At 51.3% G+C, this 17,455-nt stretch overlaps 1 protein-coding gene across 1 annotated transcript in view; it reads left to right on the forward strand.

Moving 5' to 3' along the window:
- The window catches only part of ARMH3 (armadillo like helical domain containing 3), a 176,307-nt gene that overhangs the window by 126,819 nt on the left and 32,033 nt on the right, over positions 1 to 17,455 (forward strand). Inside the window, exon 24 of the mRNA XM_026651067.1 lies at positions 13,791 to 13,869. Coding sequence (XP_026506852.1) covers positions 13,791 to 13,869 — 79 coding nt within the window. The remainder of the gene's footprint in view (positions 1 to 13,790; positions 13,870 to 17,455) is intronic.

The raw sequence follows: 17,455 nt of genomic DNA on the forward strand, positions 1-17,455 counted from the left end.
CATTCTTTTGTTTGGTTCGGTTTAAAAAGAAATGTTTATCCAGAGTGATGTAATCGCGTAATCCCACAGGCGGGGAACTGTCCGAGCTGCGCAGTCCCAGTGGGGGGAGAGAAACAAGCTTTCCTCGCTCTGAGACCCCTCATATCTTCCCGGAAAGGGGTGAAGTGGGGCCACGTGCAGCATAGTCTCTATCGCCTTCCTTAGGACTTCTGGAAAAGGCTAGCGAGACAGCATCCTACTGTAGCGGTTCTTAACAGTTGTGTACTCCAGGGTGCCCTCAGCCGTGGCTGCCCTCGGTGCAGGACGTCAGGACGTTTCCTTTGTTAATGACATTTAAAATCCCACTTGCCAGCTTGGCTGACGTGTGTTGTGAAATGCTCTCCTGGTGGCCCTGGCTGCTCTGCACAGCGTGAAGTCTGCCGGCAGGGCGGTGGAGGGAAAGTCACGTTTGGAAATGAGTTCTGGGGCCAGGTCTCTGACGGCTCATTTGGTGGCACAGAATGAAACCAGAGTTGACATGTGAAGTAGTAGGAGGGTTTAGAGTGTCACAATGGGATAATGCCAAAGCTGTTCTCCTCTGGAGAGCTGGGTTTACGTCCTCACGTATGCCATGTGAGCAGTGATTTAGCCTGGTCTCTTGCACAATCGGACATCGCCTGGCATGCTCCAAGGCCAGGCTTGGGCGCACCATGGCTCAGGACAAACTGCATTTGGAAGAGCTCTCCTAGCACCTGCCCATAGCGTGCCTGGCACTTGCAGGAGGCGTCCCTCCCGGTTCTTTCACGAGCTCTGAAAACTGAGGCTGAGGAGCGATTACTCTGTGAGACGCACCTTGTGAGCACCAGGAAGCCCAGAGGAGCAGGAGCTGAATCTTTGATGCCCACAAACAAAAAAGTAAACCAAGTCAAGCCGGCTGCATAAAACCCGTCGTGACCTTGTTTTACTGGCTCATAAACAAAAGTGCTGCAGCAAAAGGCTTCCGCGTTCGGATTTAGGGATTTTTTGGTGTGAGGTGATTAAACTAAGCAGGACTGTGCCTCAGCAGAGTAGACTTTGCTGAGTCCCAATTCCCTCTAGAGTAATGAGAACCTGATCCAAAAATGTTTAATTATCTGAACTGGCTCTTGATGAGACAACTAAAGCCACTTAAAAGTGAATTATTGATAGTGTGTTAAAATGTTTTTCTTTAAAAGGAGACAAGAAATGCAATTAGCACTTCAACACAGCAACTCCTATGGAACCTTCTGGGTTTAAGGTTTTGTTTGAGGGCAACTTTAAACAACCACCTCATTTGGATCCCTGATTACTTGCTCCCTATTCCATAACCTTGAGGGTGTGAAGTGTGGGTGTGTGTGTGTGTGTGTGTGTGTGTGAGAGAGAGAGAGAGAGTACATGCATCTTTATTCTTTTTCATGCTGCCCCTCTCTCCTTTGTGTGTATTAAATAATGGAAGAGGGGTTTTAACTCAATAAGTTGAGGGTTGTTGACATTTTCCGGCTTGTCATTGCTATCCCTGAGGTTAACTGTTCTCTGTTTACCTAGCTCTCTGCTGTGTTACTCCGGTTGGGAAGAGACAGGCTCCTTGTCTCTCTGGTGTCTTTCCCTGTCGCTCATTGTGCAGGATGAAGCCTCGGAAGCTGGGTGAATATTAATTTTTCAGGCTCTTTAAAGAGAGTTTCAGACAGTGAAGGTCAGTTGCGATGCAGCTGGCTTTCTATAGCAGCCCTGCAAGTATTCTGAGCCGTGTGCGTGACAACCTACCACAACTTTGCCCAACTGTGGACAACTCTGGCAACTTGCCGGGAGTCCGCGGCCACGCTTAACTTTCAGGAAGTCATTCAGTAGAGGAGCTATCAGATGCCCTCACTTTTTAATGCAGAGATGCTGCCTCTGAGGATCCTGTCAGTTGTTCAGTTGACTAGAACCGGTGGTGGTAACCAGGGAGATGGGGGCTGCTCTTTGGGCCATCCCTGAAGTAGGAGAATTGGATTGATTTGCGATGGGAACTGTATGGCCAGCTTCGCTGTGTGCACCTTGGTCGTGTGATGTCAAACCTTGTCCAATAGCAAGTGAGTTTATTATTATAAGTGAAGCTGGTCGGAAAACCTTGGATAGCCATTTTCTGCTGGAAAATGCAGTTCTGTACAAAATGGAAACACTTAGGAAAATCCTACCTGGTTTGATGAAATTTTGTTGTGGAGAAAAAATGGAGGGTAAAAGTTTGGCCGTTGTTAAAATATCCCGTTTCGACACTGTCAGAATAAAACTTCTCTTCTCTTCTCTTCTCTTCTCTTCTCTTGCAATAACTTTTTGTTTAGAAATGTTTCATGTTCATTTTTATAATCTAATACAATATAAACATTTTTCTTTTGTCAAAACAAAATTTTTTGATTGCTCTGAAATGGAAATCTTTTCAGAAATGTACTCTGTGGAGATTGGGGGTTTCGCTAAGAAACAAAGCTAGATTTGAAATCTGAAAACCCTTTGCAAAATGGAATTTGTTCACCCTCTGTTCTAGTTTTAAATCCTGTCCCTGGAGAGCATCCCAAATTTCGATCTTCCCCACAGGAAAGGTTCAGTTCATGTTTTTCCCAAGAGGGTTACGTAATTTTCCTTTTTTCAGTATCGTAGAGACATTGCCCAGCCTTGGCTCAGTGAAACTGATACATGTCACTGATCATTAGCATCAAATACCCCGGTCCATGTCGCTGCTTATGTGCTGATCAGCCAGCACGTGTTAAAGACAGCAATTACTTCCCATGATATTGGCGGAGTCTTGGAAAATCTGACCTAGTATTTAAAATAATAATAATCAGTTCTCTAATGACTCAGACTGGTTTTACCCCTGGGAGGCAGCTAATGTTGCCAGCCCAAAGTCCAGTGACCTGTTCGTCCATTCCAAAGCACAGGAGAGAAGATGGCCAATACAATTTTTGAAAGCACGTGGAAAATTTGGGCATAGGAAAATGAAGCCCATATGAGGAGAGAGTGCATTTTTAGCAGCCGAGCCGGGGGCAGTGTGATTGTTCTGTGCTGCATTTACAGCATTCCCGTCGCAAGTTAGACTAATATTATCAGAGCAAGATCTTTGCAGTGCTTTATTACCTAGTGTAGCAGTTCAGAACCAGTGTTAAATTATCTAGGAAAGCATGTAGCTGTGTGTGTGTGTGTGTGTGTATGTATGTATGTATATATATATTACACACGCACCCTTAAATAATGTCCTTGTGTGCACAGATTGCCAACAGTGGCGTGGAAATCCCACAGTTTGTATTTTCCAAGCATAGGGGGAATTACGGCATGGCCCATACCACTGGGGAGCAACTATTGGCCATTTTTGGCTTTAGTAGTGACCTGACCATGTGAAGACTTTTTTGACATCCCCATTTCGTTCCACTCACCCCACAAACCTACCTCTCCAAGTGAGCAGCTCCCTCTGCTAGGTGTGCAACAATAACCCTGTTTAAAATATTTTCCTGTGCTGGGCAGACGTCCGTGATGCTGGTTCACAAACAAGAACATAAGCAAAGTGCCATGTTAATGCCAGCTCCCTCAGAACCACGGGGGAAATCAATGTACAGGCCAACTTCAAGGGCAAAAATGGGTCTGAAAGGAACATTTCAACGTTCTCCGGGGGGTGCTGAAAGGGATAGAGAAGAAACAAATACTTTAAAACAAGCTGGCACTGTAGTTTTGTTAATGCAAGTTTAATATTAAAATGACAATTAATTTTGGGCCAAATCCCAGAATTTCCATCAGCTGAGGGTCTGGCCTCTATTTTTAACATTTGTTAATTATCAAACATGGAGGAAAGATTTTGCCTGGCCTTTTTTCCATCCGTTTTGCTTGTGCTTTTCCTGAATGTTCATTTTATTGACGAAGGCTAAAATGTTCAAAGGTGGCCTCAGTTTTTGGATGTCCAGCGTCAGAGGCTTTGGGCCTGAGTTCAGGGTGCTGAGCGCCTGCAAGTCCTATTGGCTGCAGTTGGAGTTGTGGGTGTTCAACATTTCCAGAAATGAGGCCCAAAGGTTTCCGGTTGGGCACCCCAAAATGGGACCCGTAACATCAGACGCTCCTGGCTTAAGCGTGTAGCCGTCTGTAGCAGCTTGGAGCTTTACAAAGTTGTATAATTGCAACTCATGTGATCCGTTTCATGCTGTTGACCCTGAAGATCTGACGTTCCTCTCTGGACATTGCAGTTTCACGGTAATTCCAGCTCCACGGTAAAAGCACGGCTGCATCTCGTCAGGGAAATTTGACTGTTGTGAGAGGTCAGAAGCAAACCTCCTGCTCTGCGTTCCTACGGAGAAGTCTGGGACTGGTTGTTGTGTGCCAGTCTTCACTGCCACTTGCTTTATGTCGTGTGTAATGATGCTTAGGAACCATCTGCAATGTCTGCTTTATTTTGTTACATTTTTTATCGACATTTTGTTGTTCTAAAACCAGCAGACCGGTAAAATAAGGTCATAGACGGCTTATTTTCCAGAAGGCCCTTTTGTGGTGCTGCATGTCAATATCATAGGAATTTTAACACCGGGCCCTTTCTCCAGCGACTTGTATGGCAGAAAAAGTCAGCAAATAACTTTGAATAGTCTCTCTACCTCGCCACTTTCCATCCCAGGTAGAAGATGTGCTCCTTTAACCTTGCCTTCCGTAATAACCACACGCAGCACAGCAGATGGAAAGTAAATACAGATATAAATGGAAAAAACGGAACACAAACCGTCACCTCTTTTCCCCTTTGGCTAGAGAGTGCAGCCTGCATGAGACGTGCTAGTCGTGTTGCTTAGGGCACTGCAGGAAGGTGCTCTAATACCATGGGGACGAGGGCCGGTCGAGATGGGAATTGTTTCCAGTCCCGGATGCAGCACGTAAAAGTCTCCTCCCAACATGTGCCAGCTTTTGTCTCGGTCTTGTCCAGTCCAGTTGAACATCTTAGTGTCTGGTAGAAATTGGAGCAGGGCTACTGCTGGGCAAGGTGCCCAAAGATCACTCTCACCAATGCCATGGCACTGAGTGCCCTAGAACAACACAGAGCAGGTACGGGAGATGTGGGCATGGGGCAGATAGAGGGTATCTTGCTGGCAAAGGGGTGTAAACGGCAGAAAGAAGGACTGAGGGGGCGCAGGGTGAACCCTTCCGAGTCCTCCAGCCCGAGAGCGGAAGAGACGTGTGTTCATGGCGAGATGGAGATCAGAGCGCTTGCAAATCCTCAGGCTCTCAGTCTGGATGTAGCTGCTCAGAGAGGGCTGGTTCTGTGACTTTCCCTGGCAAAGCATCTCCGTGGAAGATTCCCCCCCGCCCCCCCTTAGAAATGACCTGCAAGTTTGCGTTGATCAGATCAGTGACGCTTTGTTTATGCCCCAGGTTTGGCGTTTGAGTCCACATCCCGCTTCCCAGGTCGTGGCCTTTGAGCAGCAGAACTATGGCCCAAACGGGTTCCATTAAACATTCTCTGCTGCCGCTGAGCACTGGCAGGCGAATTTCCATTTGCACTCGTCTGATGAGACCCCGCTGCCAGGCTTGTCTCTGCAGAGACTGGCGCTGTAAATAACAGGTTCCAGTCCGCGTAGCAGCAGGTAGCGTCTGGGAGGTTAGGATGGGTTTGAGAGTTACACGGCTGCGCTGACACAGCCGTAACCAACACCACGGGTGTAATTATTAACTCAGTTAAATATCACTGTGCGGCTACGTTTCTCTTCCCTCGACTGTGGCTGATTCTTGCTCAGTCAGTGAGTGAGCCCTACCCTCAAGAATCCTTCAATGCTTTAGCCATTTATGGCTTGCTCATGTTGTTCTGACCATTCATCCACCCAGTCCTGAAAAGGACAGCGGCTTCTCAGCACCTTCTCTTGGGTCCTGTCACGGGTGCAGTTTGGAGGGGCCGGCCCTCCATGGCAGCCAGTCTCACTGCTGGAGGCAGTGGAAGAAATCTCTTTTCTATGACCTAAAGAGAGGGGCTTTTCTCTCACTGGCACCATCTGTAGGGATGCAGCTGGGGACCCCATGCAATACCTGGGGGCTGAACCCTGACGGAACAGCACAGTAAGAGTCATCTGCATTCACTTTAAGTGACACGGAGTTTATGGTAAATGTTCAGTTGCTTAATTAGCCCAACAGCCTCTTTGATTGCCTCTCCCAGGGAGCTTTACATGGTCCTGGTGGGATGGAGTATAAACTTCTTAAATTTCATTCATTGCTTGGCGTGTTTGGAAGCCGATGCCTGCGAGCCATATGGTATTCAGCAGTAAAAGAAGCCTCCAACGAACTAGGTATTCTGTTTTTCTTAAAGGTAAATGTCCTGTACTAAAATGACTAATTAGGCTACTAATGGGCATAACGAGTAATTAAAATGTTTCAGCTTTCACAGGCATGCCAGGTTTTGCAATGTTTTGAGTCTCGAGAGTTGGAATCTAAACTTGTCATGCGAATTGTGAGGCAGCTGGTGGATGATGATCCAATTTCAGTGGTCGCTATGAATAAATCAATATTTGTCCTCCGTTATTAACTGTTGTCAGCAGAGAGGGAGATGGTGGCATTCAATACCTCTGTACGGTATCTGTTGGCAGAACTGACTTTCTGCGGGCGGTCACTGAACATCACTGGACTAGTGGACTATCCCTGCCCTGTCATTTGCTCCTTACCTACTGGTTGCCTCAGGAACTAGAGAGTTAAGAAAATAGCCTTTACTAAGAGATTACATTACATTCAGTGATTTCACTCAGTGTTTTGGCACATTTCACTGCTGTAAAATACATGGCTGTTGGTGCTGGGGGGATCCTGCTGTTTGCGCCAAAGGGGACAAAATTGGCTGGGAGCAGGGTGCTTAAGATGCTGCGAGAATCTGGGCCTGTCTGGTAAATACCCTGTATTTTTGCCTGCTGGCACATTTGTAAGATACAGGCCAGTTACTGGAAGGGCCAGTGTGGGAACTACCCTGGGCAAGAGGTGGCTGGGGTAAGAGGCTAGTTAGGATCTGGAAGGGACACCTCAGTGCTGGTTGGTTGCAGCCCCCGCTGTGCTAGATGATTTGAATGCACATAGTAAGGGAGAGTCCCTGCCTGCAAGGAGCGTGCCCCAGGCATTTAGAGAGGCTGCTGGATGGGGTTAGAGGGGGAAGAGATGACCTCAGGTACGCCCGCTGTGACCTGTGCTTGTATCAAAGCACTCTGCACTCTGACCCTTCTAGCCCACCTCCAAAGGGCGTGTCAATCAGCACTTTGGGCAGGCTGGACCTGCTGAGCTTTGTGCTCTGCTGTTGAACAGCCAGGAACCAGATGACAAGCTCTAGACGCTGAGAACGGCTCTTGGTGTACGGCATTGATCAGGCAGCACCCATCGAAGGAGCGCTGACCCTCCGAAGTATCTCCCAGCTTTAATTCTTGCTTTTGGAAGCAAGGTATGGAGGGAGTGTTGCTTTTCCTTTTAACATGGTGATCCCCTGGACGTTGCGTCGCTGAGGCAGGATCTCGTCAGAACGATGAAGTCAACAAGCAGTGCGCTGGCCGGGGAGAGGGCACGTTAGCCCCATTAGTCTCCTATGCTAGGTCTGAAATTCTTCTTCCCATGCATTAATAATACTCATGCTAACATTTGGCGTTTAAGAAGCCTCTGACAATGTTTTGATCATTTATGTTGCTTAATTTAGTAAAGCCATTCGCTAAGCCTAATGAGTAATTCTAACACTCCAAAGGGGGGCTCACTGCCCGGAGAGCCCGAGTCTGCGATTCCTAGGCCGTGGAGGGCACTCGGCTGAGCCTTGCTGGCAGGATTCCAGCAGCAGACTGGCCGTGTGGAACTACTGCTGGGGCTAGAATCCCATGCGCGGTCCAGGACACCTGGATTAACTGCTGGGACTGTGTTGGGACAGTTCTCTTCTCACCTCGCAGATCGGCCTTAGACAAGAAGCCTAGAGGAAGCGACTTAGGTGAAAGGGTGGGACTTTGGCATCTCACTTGGCTTAAATCTCTGGCGATGAGCCATGCTAAAGAAAATTAGCTCATCCTTCGAACAAGGCTGGTGTAACCAATTGTTTAATATCCCACAAGTGATGAGGTGGAAATGCGCATTGGAGAGAGACGTGGATCAGGGTAGAAATCACCACCACTCTGCATGCTCCCCGTCGTGGAAGGAGCTGGATCAAATGAGGAAAGCTGGAAACCTGCCAAAGCTCAACTCCCCCCACGCTTACGCTTCTGTCCCCATCTCATTAAATAAATAGGACGTGCGTCTCCACCTAACACGTAGCCTGTCTTCACAATCAATAAGTCTCAGTGTGATAGAACTGAACAGGTGTAGCGGGCTTATTTCTTCTACCAAATGACAACAGTGCTGAGTCAGATGTTTCCGGTGAGCTGAAATATGAGCTCTCTTTTGTTTAAAATAGCCCTTTGTCTTGTCTTCTCCCCTGCCGTTTATTTGTGTGGCTAGGAGATGCGCTCTCTCAAGTTGTGGACTTGGTTAATTGTGGGCTCATTAAATTGAGGGAGCTGAAGAAGTCCAACAGCCTGCTCAAAAGTAGCTGCCTGTGATTAAAGCAGAATAGGGAGGAGAAGTTACTCTGCCATTCGAGATGGTTTGCTTGTGTTTAATCTATGCCTGCTTTTTAGAAATGCCCTTGTGACGAAGTGGGAATGCTCTTAATGTTTTCTCTGAATACTGTGTGGGTGCCTCAGTTTCCCCTATGCATTTCTTAGGTATCTAGGTGGGGGGGATCAGGGTGTGTGATTGTTGCAGAGCCCAAGAGGGCCCCTGTGATACTGTCTGCACAGAGAATGGCCGACACTCTGTCTCCTACAACTAATGGCCTGGGCCCCTCCTCTACAAAGGTGCCAACTGAAGGTGTTGGAGAACAAAGAGATCAGGTGACCTCCTGGCCCCGGAAAGAGACAAAGGCAGAGGAAGGGCTGGAGAGTTTCAGTTTGGAGCTGGCTGGGAGGCCAGACAGACCTCCTGGCTTCCCCTGGCCCCCCAAGATGGACCTGACTGAGGGGGTCCTATTGTGTGTACTTGCAAGATCTGTCTTGGACCGTGTTCCTGTCATCTAAATAAACCTGCTTTACTGGCTGGCTGAGAGTCATGGTGAGTCGCAGGAAGCCGGGGGTGCAGGGCCTTTCCTCCCCCAACTCCGTGACAGCCCTATAGGCATTTGTTTAAAAAATGAAACCTTAATTAAAGTGGCCTGTTACCCCGACAAAGGTCAAAGAGAAATGAGGATGGTGTTGAGTTACTTAGACTTGGGGGAGGGACCATCTTTTTGCTCTGTGTTTGTACCGCCTCTAACAGGATGCATGGGGGCCTGGTCCCCGGCAGGGCCTCCTGGGGGCTGCGGCTATACAAATAGTCATAACGCTTGGTTGGTGTTCTGGTTTTGATGCTAAGCGTCATGCTGTGCACAGTGTGGCCAGAGGTGCTGCCAATGCTGCACAAGACTCTCACCGATGTTCAGTTGAGTTGACAGAACTGTTGTGGGCATAGATCACACCTGTGCAGCCGTGAAGGGATGAACGCCAGCCAGTGGGGGGTGATGCTAGGAGCATTTCACAGTCTCTGAATGCTGAGTAGATTGGAACCCTGGCCAATCGGAGCTGCATTGGGGTAAGAGAAAGATGAGCCGGTGATGCTGCTTTTGTGCGTGAAACAACTCTGGCTGCAGATTACACTCTGTGCCCAGCGCCTGGTATTTGACCTGCCTTGGACTGGGAACAACAAGGGCTTGATAAATGGACTGAACGGAGGCCAGTATTGCTGACTTGCTAACAGGCTTCCTGCTCCTTCCTGTAGCCCCCTGCCAGCCCCTGGGAAACACTTCAATTTCTGAGCAGGGAGAGCCCCCGAGTCAGCGATCAGCAATGCAATTCCTGGCCACATTTCAGCATCGCTGCCCCTTTTGCCTGCCTCACTTCGCTCCATTTTGCACCCAGGCCCCCTGGTTGTTGCGGCCAGCACAGTGGTCAGGGAACCCAGCCGGGTCTCACGTGCCTTGATGACAGCATGCAACGAGTTTGACAAACCCTGCAATGGCATTTAGCCCTTTACCCCTGCCAGGAGGCTGCATGCGGCATTTCGCTATAGGCTTCTTCCTGATGCAGCACCCATTGCTTCTGGCTGTGTTCTCCCCACGGCCCCAGGCCGGACACAGCGGAAAACACATTCTCCAGCGGCGAGGCCCTGAGACATGGAGGATTTCGGCTAACGTTTTCGGAAGCATCAAGTGATTCAGGAGGCTAAATCCCACTGGCTTTCAATGAGACTTAGGCTCCTAAGTCACTTCTGAAAACTTTGCCCTTAGCCCCTGTGTGCTCCCCCACCCCGGCTCCCAGTCAATACGCTCTACAGCACAGTTGGTATCCGAGTGCTGGTCCTTCTTTTGGAAAGAAACATGAGCTTGTCTGTTGGTTTCTGGGTGCTCACGTGGTCCCCGAGTGCCTTTCTCTGCTCGAAATGCTGCACAGAGCAGGTCTGAGAGCCAAGGGAGCTGTGATACTGGACTTGACTAGTCAGTGGGCAAGGGTCCTCCTAGGGAGGAGGAGGAGATCCGTGCAGCGTATTCTGAGCCCCTCTTCACCTCTCGCTCTTCCGGGTGTTCACAGGGGCGTTCTCCCTCGCTGCATTCGGCCTTAACCCAAAGACCAGGTCAGCTGGGATCCACTCTTGGATGGTTGGGCCCTCATTTCACTCTCTTCCCTTCTGCAAGCAGCGACAGCCTCTGCTCTTGCCAGCTGGACACAGCGGCCACTGCGCGGTAGATCAGGCAGGGCATGTGGTGCTGGCGGAGAAGAGGCAGCTCCTCCATGGAGTTGCTGAGTGCCACAGACCCTGGAGAACGGCCTCCCCAGGTTGCTCTGAAGTCTGCCTGATAAATAGCAACAACCCCCCCGCCCCCCTCCCCGGGTGCGTGCAGTGTGGGAATAGGTAAGCGTGCACAGCGTCAGAGGCTGGCCTGGGGATCGAAACGTTCCCTCTTGCAGTCAGAACGGTTTCCTCACTGTTCAGATGTGCCGAGGAGCTCGCCAGCTCCTCACGAATACCGGGTGCAGCTTGCTCTCTCTCTCTCTCTCTCTCTCTCTCTCTCGGAGATCTTTTAAAATAGCTCTGGGCACCTCCCAGCACTGGGTCCTGACCGATACCCCTGTGATCCGTGCTACTGCTGGGTGAAATTATCCCAGCCCCCAAAGCAGGGAGCTGTATGGGGGCAACTCAAGCCAAGAGAGTGGCTTTGTTGCCCATAAGGGGAGCTTGTGCAAGAGCTGCTCTTCTCCCTATGGTGCTTGGCTGCAGCAGCCTGTGGAGTAGCTGCTTTGCCAAGTGAAATTCCAGCTGGGAACGAGACGTACGGCAGCTCTGAGGTGCATCCCAGGGCAGCTGATGGCTCCTAGTTTCACGTCTATACGGCAGAAGTTTTGAGGGGTAAAACACCGAGAGGTTTCCGAGTTATCTCCCCTTTGATGGAGAAAGGAATCCCGCGCAGCAGGGCTTTCTGGGAGGCTTGCAGTAGCCCTGGTATTGCTCTGCTGTGAGGATGGGGGTGAAGCAGGGATTGGGGGGCCCAGGCAGGGGGTGTCTGCACGTCACGGAGCCCAGTGCCCATGTGCTGCGCAGAGGCGCAGCTGCAGAGTGGGTCTGTTCCCATGGAGCTGTGCTGTGTCCGCGGGTGTCGTGGTGCTGGGGACCGAGAGAAGAACCCGGAGAGGCAGGCCCAGGATTTCAGCCCGGGCTGGTCTCGCTCCGCTGTCCCGAGGAAGGCAGCACCGCAGCAGAGCATGCTGGGAACGGTTTAGTCACGGAAGTGGGACAGCGCGAGGAGGTTTGTTAAAGAAACGAAACGGCTGAACATGCCCACGCTCCCCAGCGCCTCCTCTGGCCCGTGGGGCGTGTGCTTTAGTTAAAGGCTTTCCAAACCCCGATTCCAACCGAAGCCAGTTCCCCAGGGTGATTGCGGGTACCGATCCACGAGCTCAGAGCTGAGCAGGGATCAAGCAACGGCCGGTTCACAGTGCTTCACAGCCGTGGGTCCAAGTGACTGCTCAATCTGTTCCTTAACAAATGCTGGCGCCACGTGAGTGCACCGAGTCCCACTGAGCTGCCAACCCTTGTGGGAGGAGTTGTGCGTCTTTTCTTCTGTTCCTGTAGGGTAGCCGTTAGGGGTGAAAACATTACTACAGGCAGCTTGAAAGCCACAGCTGTCAGGAGGCCTGGCTACTGGAGAGTGAGGTTCTCACTCACTGATGCTTCTGTCATGCAGGTGAAATGGGAAAAGCTAGGGCCCTTCGCCACCAGCCTCCGGACGCCCTTCCTCCCTGCGGGGCGATCAGCTGCCTGGCAGGCGACCTTCCGCACTTGCATTATCCGCTGTCATCTGTCAAAGGAGTGGAAACCGTAATGAGGTCTCTGCGTATCAGAGCTGTGGGCTCGGTCTTCACATTGCTTGCCTCTTGCGTGTGCACTGGAGACCTCGCGCCAGTTGGCTTCGGGTCACTGGGAATGTTACGGGAGGAAGGAGATGGCAGAGGCAATTCTGCTTTCAGGTTTCCCTGCCTCTGTTCTTTGTCTGCCATGTAAGCACTTAAAGATGCTCCCAGGCAGCCTCTCTCCCTGCTGCCTCTGCTCAGCACCTTGCAATCTCAGCAGTCCCTGAGCCTTAGCAGCGAACAGGCCTTCTGGGGCCTGCGGGGGGACCGGAGGAGGAGACCCCATTAGACCGTGCGGGTGGGAGACTGAGTGGATTTTCATGCTGATTTCATAGAATCATAGACTCTCAGGGTTGGAAGGGACCTCAGGAGGTATCCAGTCCAGCCCCCGGCTCACTGCAGGACCAACCCCAACTACTGCAATTTGCATGAGACCGAAAGCCCTGACTACTGGTACAGCATAACGGGGCTGGGCAAGCTTCCTCCAGGCCACTATCCCAGCGCCCTCAGTTCTGAGCCGCAGCGAAGGCCGTTGTGTTCTTGAGCTCCGCCTGGCACAGGGCGTTGTCCAAGTGTCAGTTGCCACCAGCGCCATCCCGGCTGCCTCACGGCAGAGACTCGGTTGGTTTAGCGTTTGTCCTGCCAGCGGCACCATGGGGAGCCCGATGGGAGGTCAAGAGGAAATCTCCCGCCGTGGCTTGCTGTGCTCAGGTTTAGATTGCATTGGGGGCTCCCCAGCTCCTACCCCTGCTGCCCACCCGGAGCTGAGGGTTGGGACCTTCTGCTGGTGAAGTGAATGAGACGAGAGAGACCAGCCTCGCAGCTGCTCTGCTGGGCTCTGACACGTTGCCTCCGAGGGGAGGGCCCAGCCAGACCTAAGGCCTTGGGCTGGGAGGGAGTGCAGGGTTGAGGCTGGAATGACCAGTGCGCAGAGGCAAGTGAGAGTGGAGGTGGGGATCCTCGCAGACAAGGAGGTAGCAGCAGCAGGCTTGGAAAGTGCCTCACTGGCTGGGGAGAGGGATCCCTCCGAGCAGGGCCTGGCTGTGATCCCCACCTTCGTTTTCTGCCCACTAGGTGCAGAGTGAATTGCAGCCTGCCCTGGCGCGGCGATGACTCCCTGTCCAGGCAGCTGGGAGCGCAACGCTTGGGGCCAAGCGCCGTGTTTGACAGAATCACCGGGGGCCTGGCAGCACGGTGATTGCTGCTAGCATTGCAGCCTGGCAGAGGAGACTGAGCAGTGTGTGTGTGTGTGGGGAGGCATGTGAGGGGAGAGGGCCTTTTGAAGGACACCCCCCACCCCCCCATGCACTGGCTCCTGTTGCTAGAGAGAATCGCGTCCCCTGGAATCTCTTCCTAACAGCCTTCCTCCTTCTCTTTCAGAGCCATCATCAACCACTTCAACCCAAAGATCGAGTCTTACGCTGCAGTGAATCACATCTCCCAGCTCTCGGAGGAGCAGGTAAGCTGCACACCTGATGGCCCTTTCAGGTGATTCCCGCAAGCATGTTGCCCTGAGCGGTGTCAGCTGGAGCGTTAATGTCCAGGCTTCCCCCTCTGCTCGTCACTCTCGCTAGGCTGGTAACGCAGCAGCGGCTTCAGTGGTACGCAGGGAAGGGGCCAGGCTGGCCGTCCCAGGACTGTTTGCAGATCACGGCTGCCTGTCCATGCAGAAGGGAGAGCAGGTGGGGAAGAAGATGAGGTCACGTTGGCAAGTGCGGTGGGTGGCTCTCGGTAGTTCTGGTATTTGGAAATGCGCAGTGGGATCTTGGCAATGGCTCTACCTGCTAATTAGAGAAACGCTGAATGCAGCTTAATTTGAGCCGCTGTTGGGCTCATTAGAACATATGCTGCAGTTGGTAGAGATTTTCCAGGATAATTTAATTCACAATGCCCTGAACAGCTCTTCTGCGGTAGATTTTTAAACAGGAAGGTTTTCGTAGGGAGGGCTGATTGTTAGGGGCTTTTTCCCTGTAATCTAGTCTGATTTCTCCTCCTCCTGTCCAGCCTGAATTGCGTAAGTGTGGAAATGGGGCCTCCCAAGGGCAGGGTGATGCTCGCGGCCTCAGGAAGGGAAGAGGTGGCCTATTTTCTGGGATAAAATATTCAGGCTCGTTTGAAGCGCTGCTAGGAGAAGGAGCATTGAGGGCTGTGCGGGACGAGGTGCGGCAGTGGCACTCGCCAGGTGCCAGTGCACTGGTATCCTGCGCCGGGCCTGTCAGAGCAGAGACCTGGGTCGTGCTGGACTGGCACTGAGCCCCTCTTCACTTGCGACGCTCTCAGGATATGAACCCACGGCTTGGTCTGGAAAAGGCCCTGACCGCTAGCCCCGTTCTTCCCATCCTCCCTCTCTCTCCTCCTGGGATGCTTTGCCTGGAGCCTGAGGCTCACCCCCCTCCGCTGTCCTTTCAGCAGCACCCAAAGGCCCCCGCAGGGTGTTTGTACAATGCCCAGGAAGCCAGGCCCTGCTGCCTTTCACTCTCTCCTTGCTCGCACTAATCTACAGTTTCTGCAGCGGCTAATTTGCTCAACTCGATTTCCTCGCGTTACTCTGCCGCCGAGAGTCCCATGTTCTGTGATGTTTCATGCTCTGTCTCCCCATTCACTTTCTGTACATCATCCGATGCCAAAAGGGGGGGGGGGGGTCTCGGATGGGGGAGGCGTCTGTGCCGTGTTTGGGTTCATATGTGAGTCTGAAAAAGGAAGGGCACTTTTCGCTGTCAGCACAGCACAGCGTAGCGCTCCTCCCCCAGCAGATCAGGGAGGTCACGCTGAATTCTTTCTTCTTCATACGCTGTGCTTTAACTAAAATCTCCGGCAGCAGGCAGCTCATGAAATCAGTTCTGACGCGCTGGGAAGTTTGAGGGAGATGATTAGGAAGCAGAAAGATGGTGTGAGTTCTTTTGGTCAAAGTTTAGCTTCCCCCTGAAGCAGTGAAAGCATCAAGGAAAAGCTAAACAATTCCAAGCCCTGGTGAACTGCACAGGAGGTGGAAACCTCACAGTGGTGAGAGGCCCTGAACACTGATGAGTGCGGGGCGTGGCCCCTACTGTGCGATTTACTGCACCAGATGATTGCGTTAAAGCCAGAATGTCAGACTCATTTGGGGGAGAGAGGCAAATTCCACTCTTAAGTGGAGTCCATGAGCTGGGGTACGTATCGAGGACCACGCACTCCCTTCAATCTGCAGCCATCTCCCATGGATGGCGGGTGGGGGCTGCACAGACATCAAGGGTAGAATCTGACTTTTCTGTAGTAACCGAACTCCCAGTAATTGTTGGGTATTTGTTCAGTACTTTGGGGCACTCAACATCATTCAGTAGGGAAGTCGGTTCGTTGGTAGGGCTGCTGCAATTTCTGCCTTTAGTTTCTCTTCTTTCTCCATCCTCCTTTCTTTGCGTTTCTCTCTCCCCCGCCTTTATTTCCTGCTGCAACTCCAAATTGCCACCCCCTTCTGCATCCAGTCAAACGATCAGCGATGAAATGTTTAATGCTGACATTTAAAGCACAGTCATTAAAGTTTAGAGTCAACGCGCACAGGTTAATTTGGGGACTGGGTCGCTCCAGCTCCAAGCTCTCGTTCCAGGCTGTCTTGTAAACTCGCAGGGTAGCTCTGCAGAGGTTCGGCTCAGTTCACATTTCGACGTTGGTTTTCACAACCACGAGGGCTAGAAACGTTTTCTGAAATGAAAGCTTGGATTCTACACTGGATCTAGACTGTTCTCAGTGCTACCTGATGACAGAACAAGGAGTAGTGGTCTCAAGTTGCAGTGGGGGAGGTTTAGGTTGGATATTAGGAAAAACTTTTTCACTAGGAGGGTGGTGAAGCACTGGAATGGGTTCCCTAGGGAGGTGGTGGAATCTCCTTCCTTAGAGGTTTTTAAGGCCCGGCTTGACAAAGCCCTGGCTGGGATGATTTAGTTGGGAATTGGTCCTGCTTTGAGCAGGGGGTTGGACTAGATACTTCCTGAGGTCCCTTCCAACCCTGATCTTCTATGATTCTATATTCTACAGCATGCGAGTGTCTGTCTCTGCTCCTATGTGGGCTCCCCTTTGTTCTGGCACCTGTGCACCTCCCACAGTCCAAGGGGGCATGGGCTTGCCACGACTCTTACCCCGCTGCAGTGTTGTGTTCCTTCCAGTTCTCCTGATCTCCCCAGCTCGGGGGCTTCTCTGGGGCCCGAGAGAGATTCCCCTCCCCTTTGCATGTCCTGGAGGAGTTTTATTTCTTATATTTGCTTCGTTAATGTCCTTAAAAGTATCTAAGTGATTGGCTGAAATAGGTTTTGCTGGGTCTTGTTCTTTCCGTAAGTCTAGTGAAGGCTTTATTAGCTTGTTAATCACTAATGTCCATTTCTTACCATTCTCAGTCTGCTGTCTAAGTGCTCTCTCTTCTTGTTTACTGATGAGCATTCATGTTAACATGCAGCAGACTCGCTGCATCTTATTTTATTTGCAAAAGCCGCCAACTTTCTACTCAACAGAAGCCATTAGAACAGCACTGGGCCCAATGGCTGAGAAAACCAGCAAGGACATGATGATCCAGGAAGCGCTCCAGGGTAACCAGCTACAGCCGGGCAGAACAACTGCACAGTTTTGTCTGACCCGAGCTGTGGAGAGCGTCACACCGCTGGCCTTTCTTGCCGAAATACCAGGTGCATATCAGCTGCACTCTGGCTGGACCGGCTGTCTCACTAACACTGTTCCTAGAGCTGCTCAAGTGAGGGGGGAAGACCTAAGTCCTGAGCTCTCCTTGGAGCCAAAATGCCCACTGATCCCTCCCAGGACAGGTGTGTGTCGTACCAATCTGCTGGAGAATCCGGACAGGAAACTGCAAGGTCAGATCAGGTTCTTGGCACCATTCCCGCTATAATCATCACTGCGGGGTTTTTAAACTTGTCCTGCAGAAGTGCTGACACCTACTTGTGGTCCTAAGCAGCTGTATCGTTTTGTAAGAGACGGTGCCCCTTCCCCTTCTTGACCACAGCAGAGACATCCGGGAATGCAGGTCTGGAGTACAAGGCCTGTTACATGCATAGTGGGTTGAG

The sequence above is a fragment of the Terrapene carolina genome, unplaced genomic scaffold, assembly GCF_002925995.2.
Source record: "Terrapene carolina triunguis isolate 2854851 unplaced genomic scaffold, T_m_triunguis-2.0 Scaffold95, whole genome shotgun sequence".
Lineage (NCBI taxonomy): Eukaryota > Metazoa > Chordata > Testudines > Emydidae > Terrapene > Terrapene triunguis.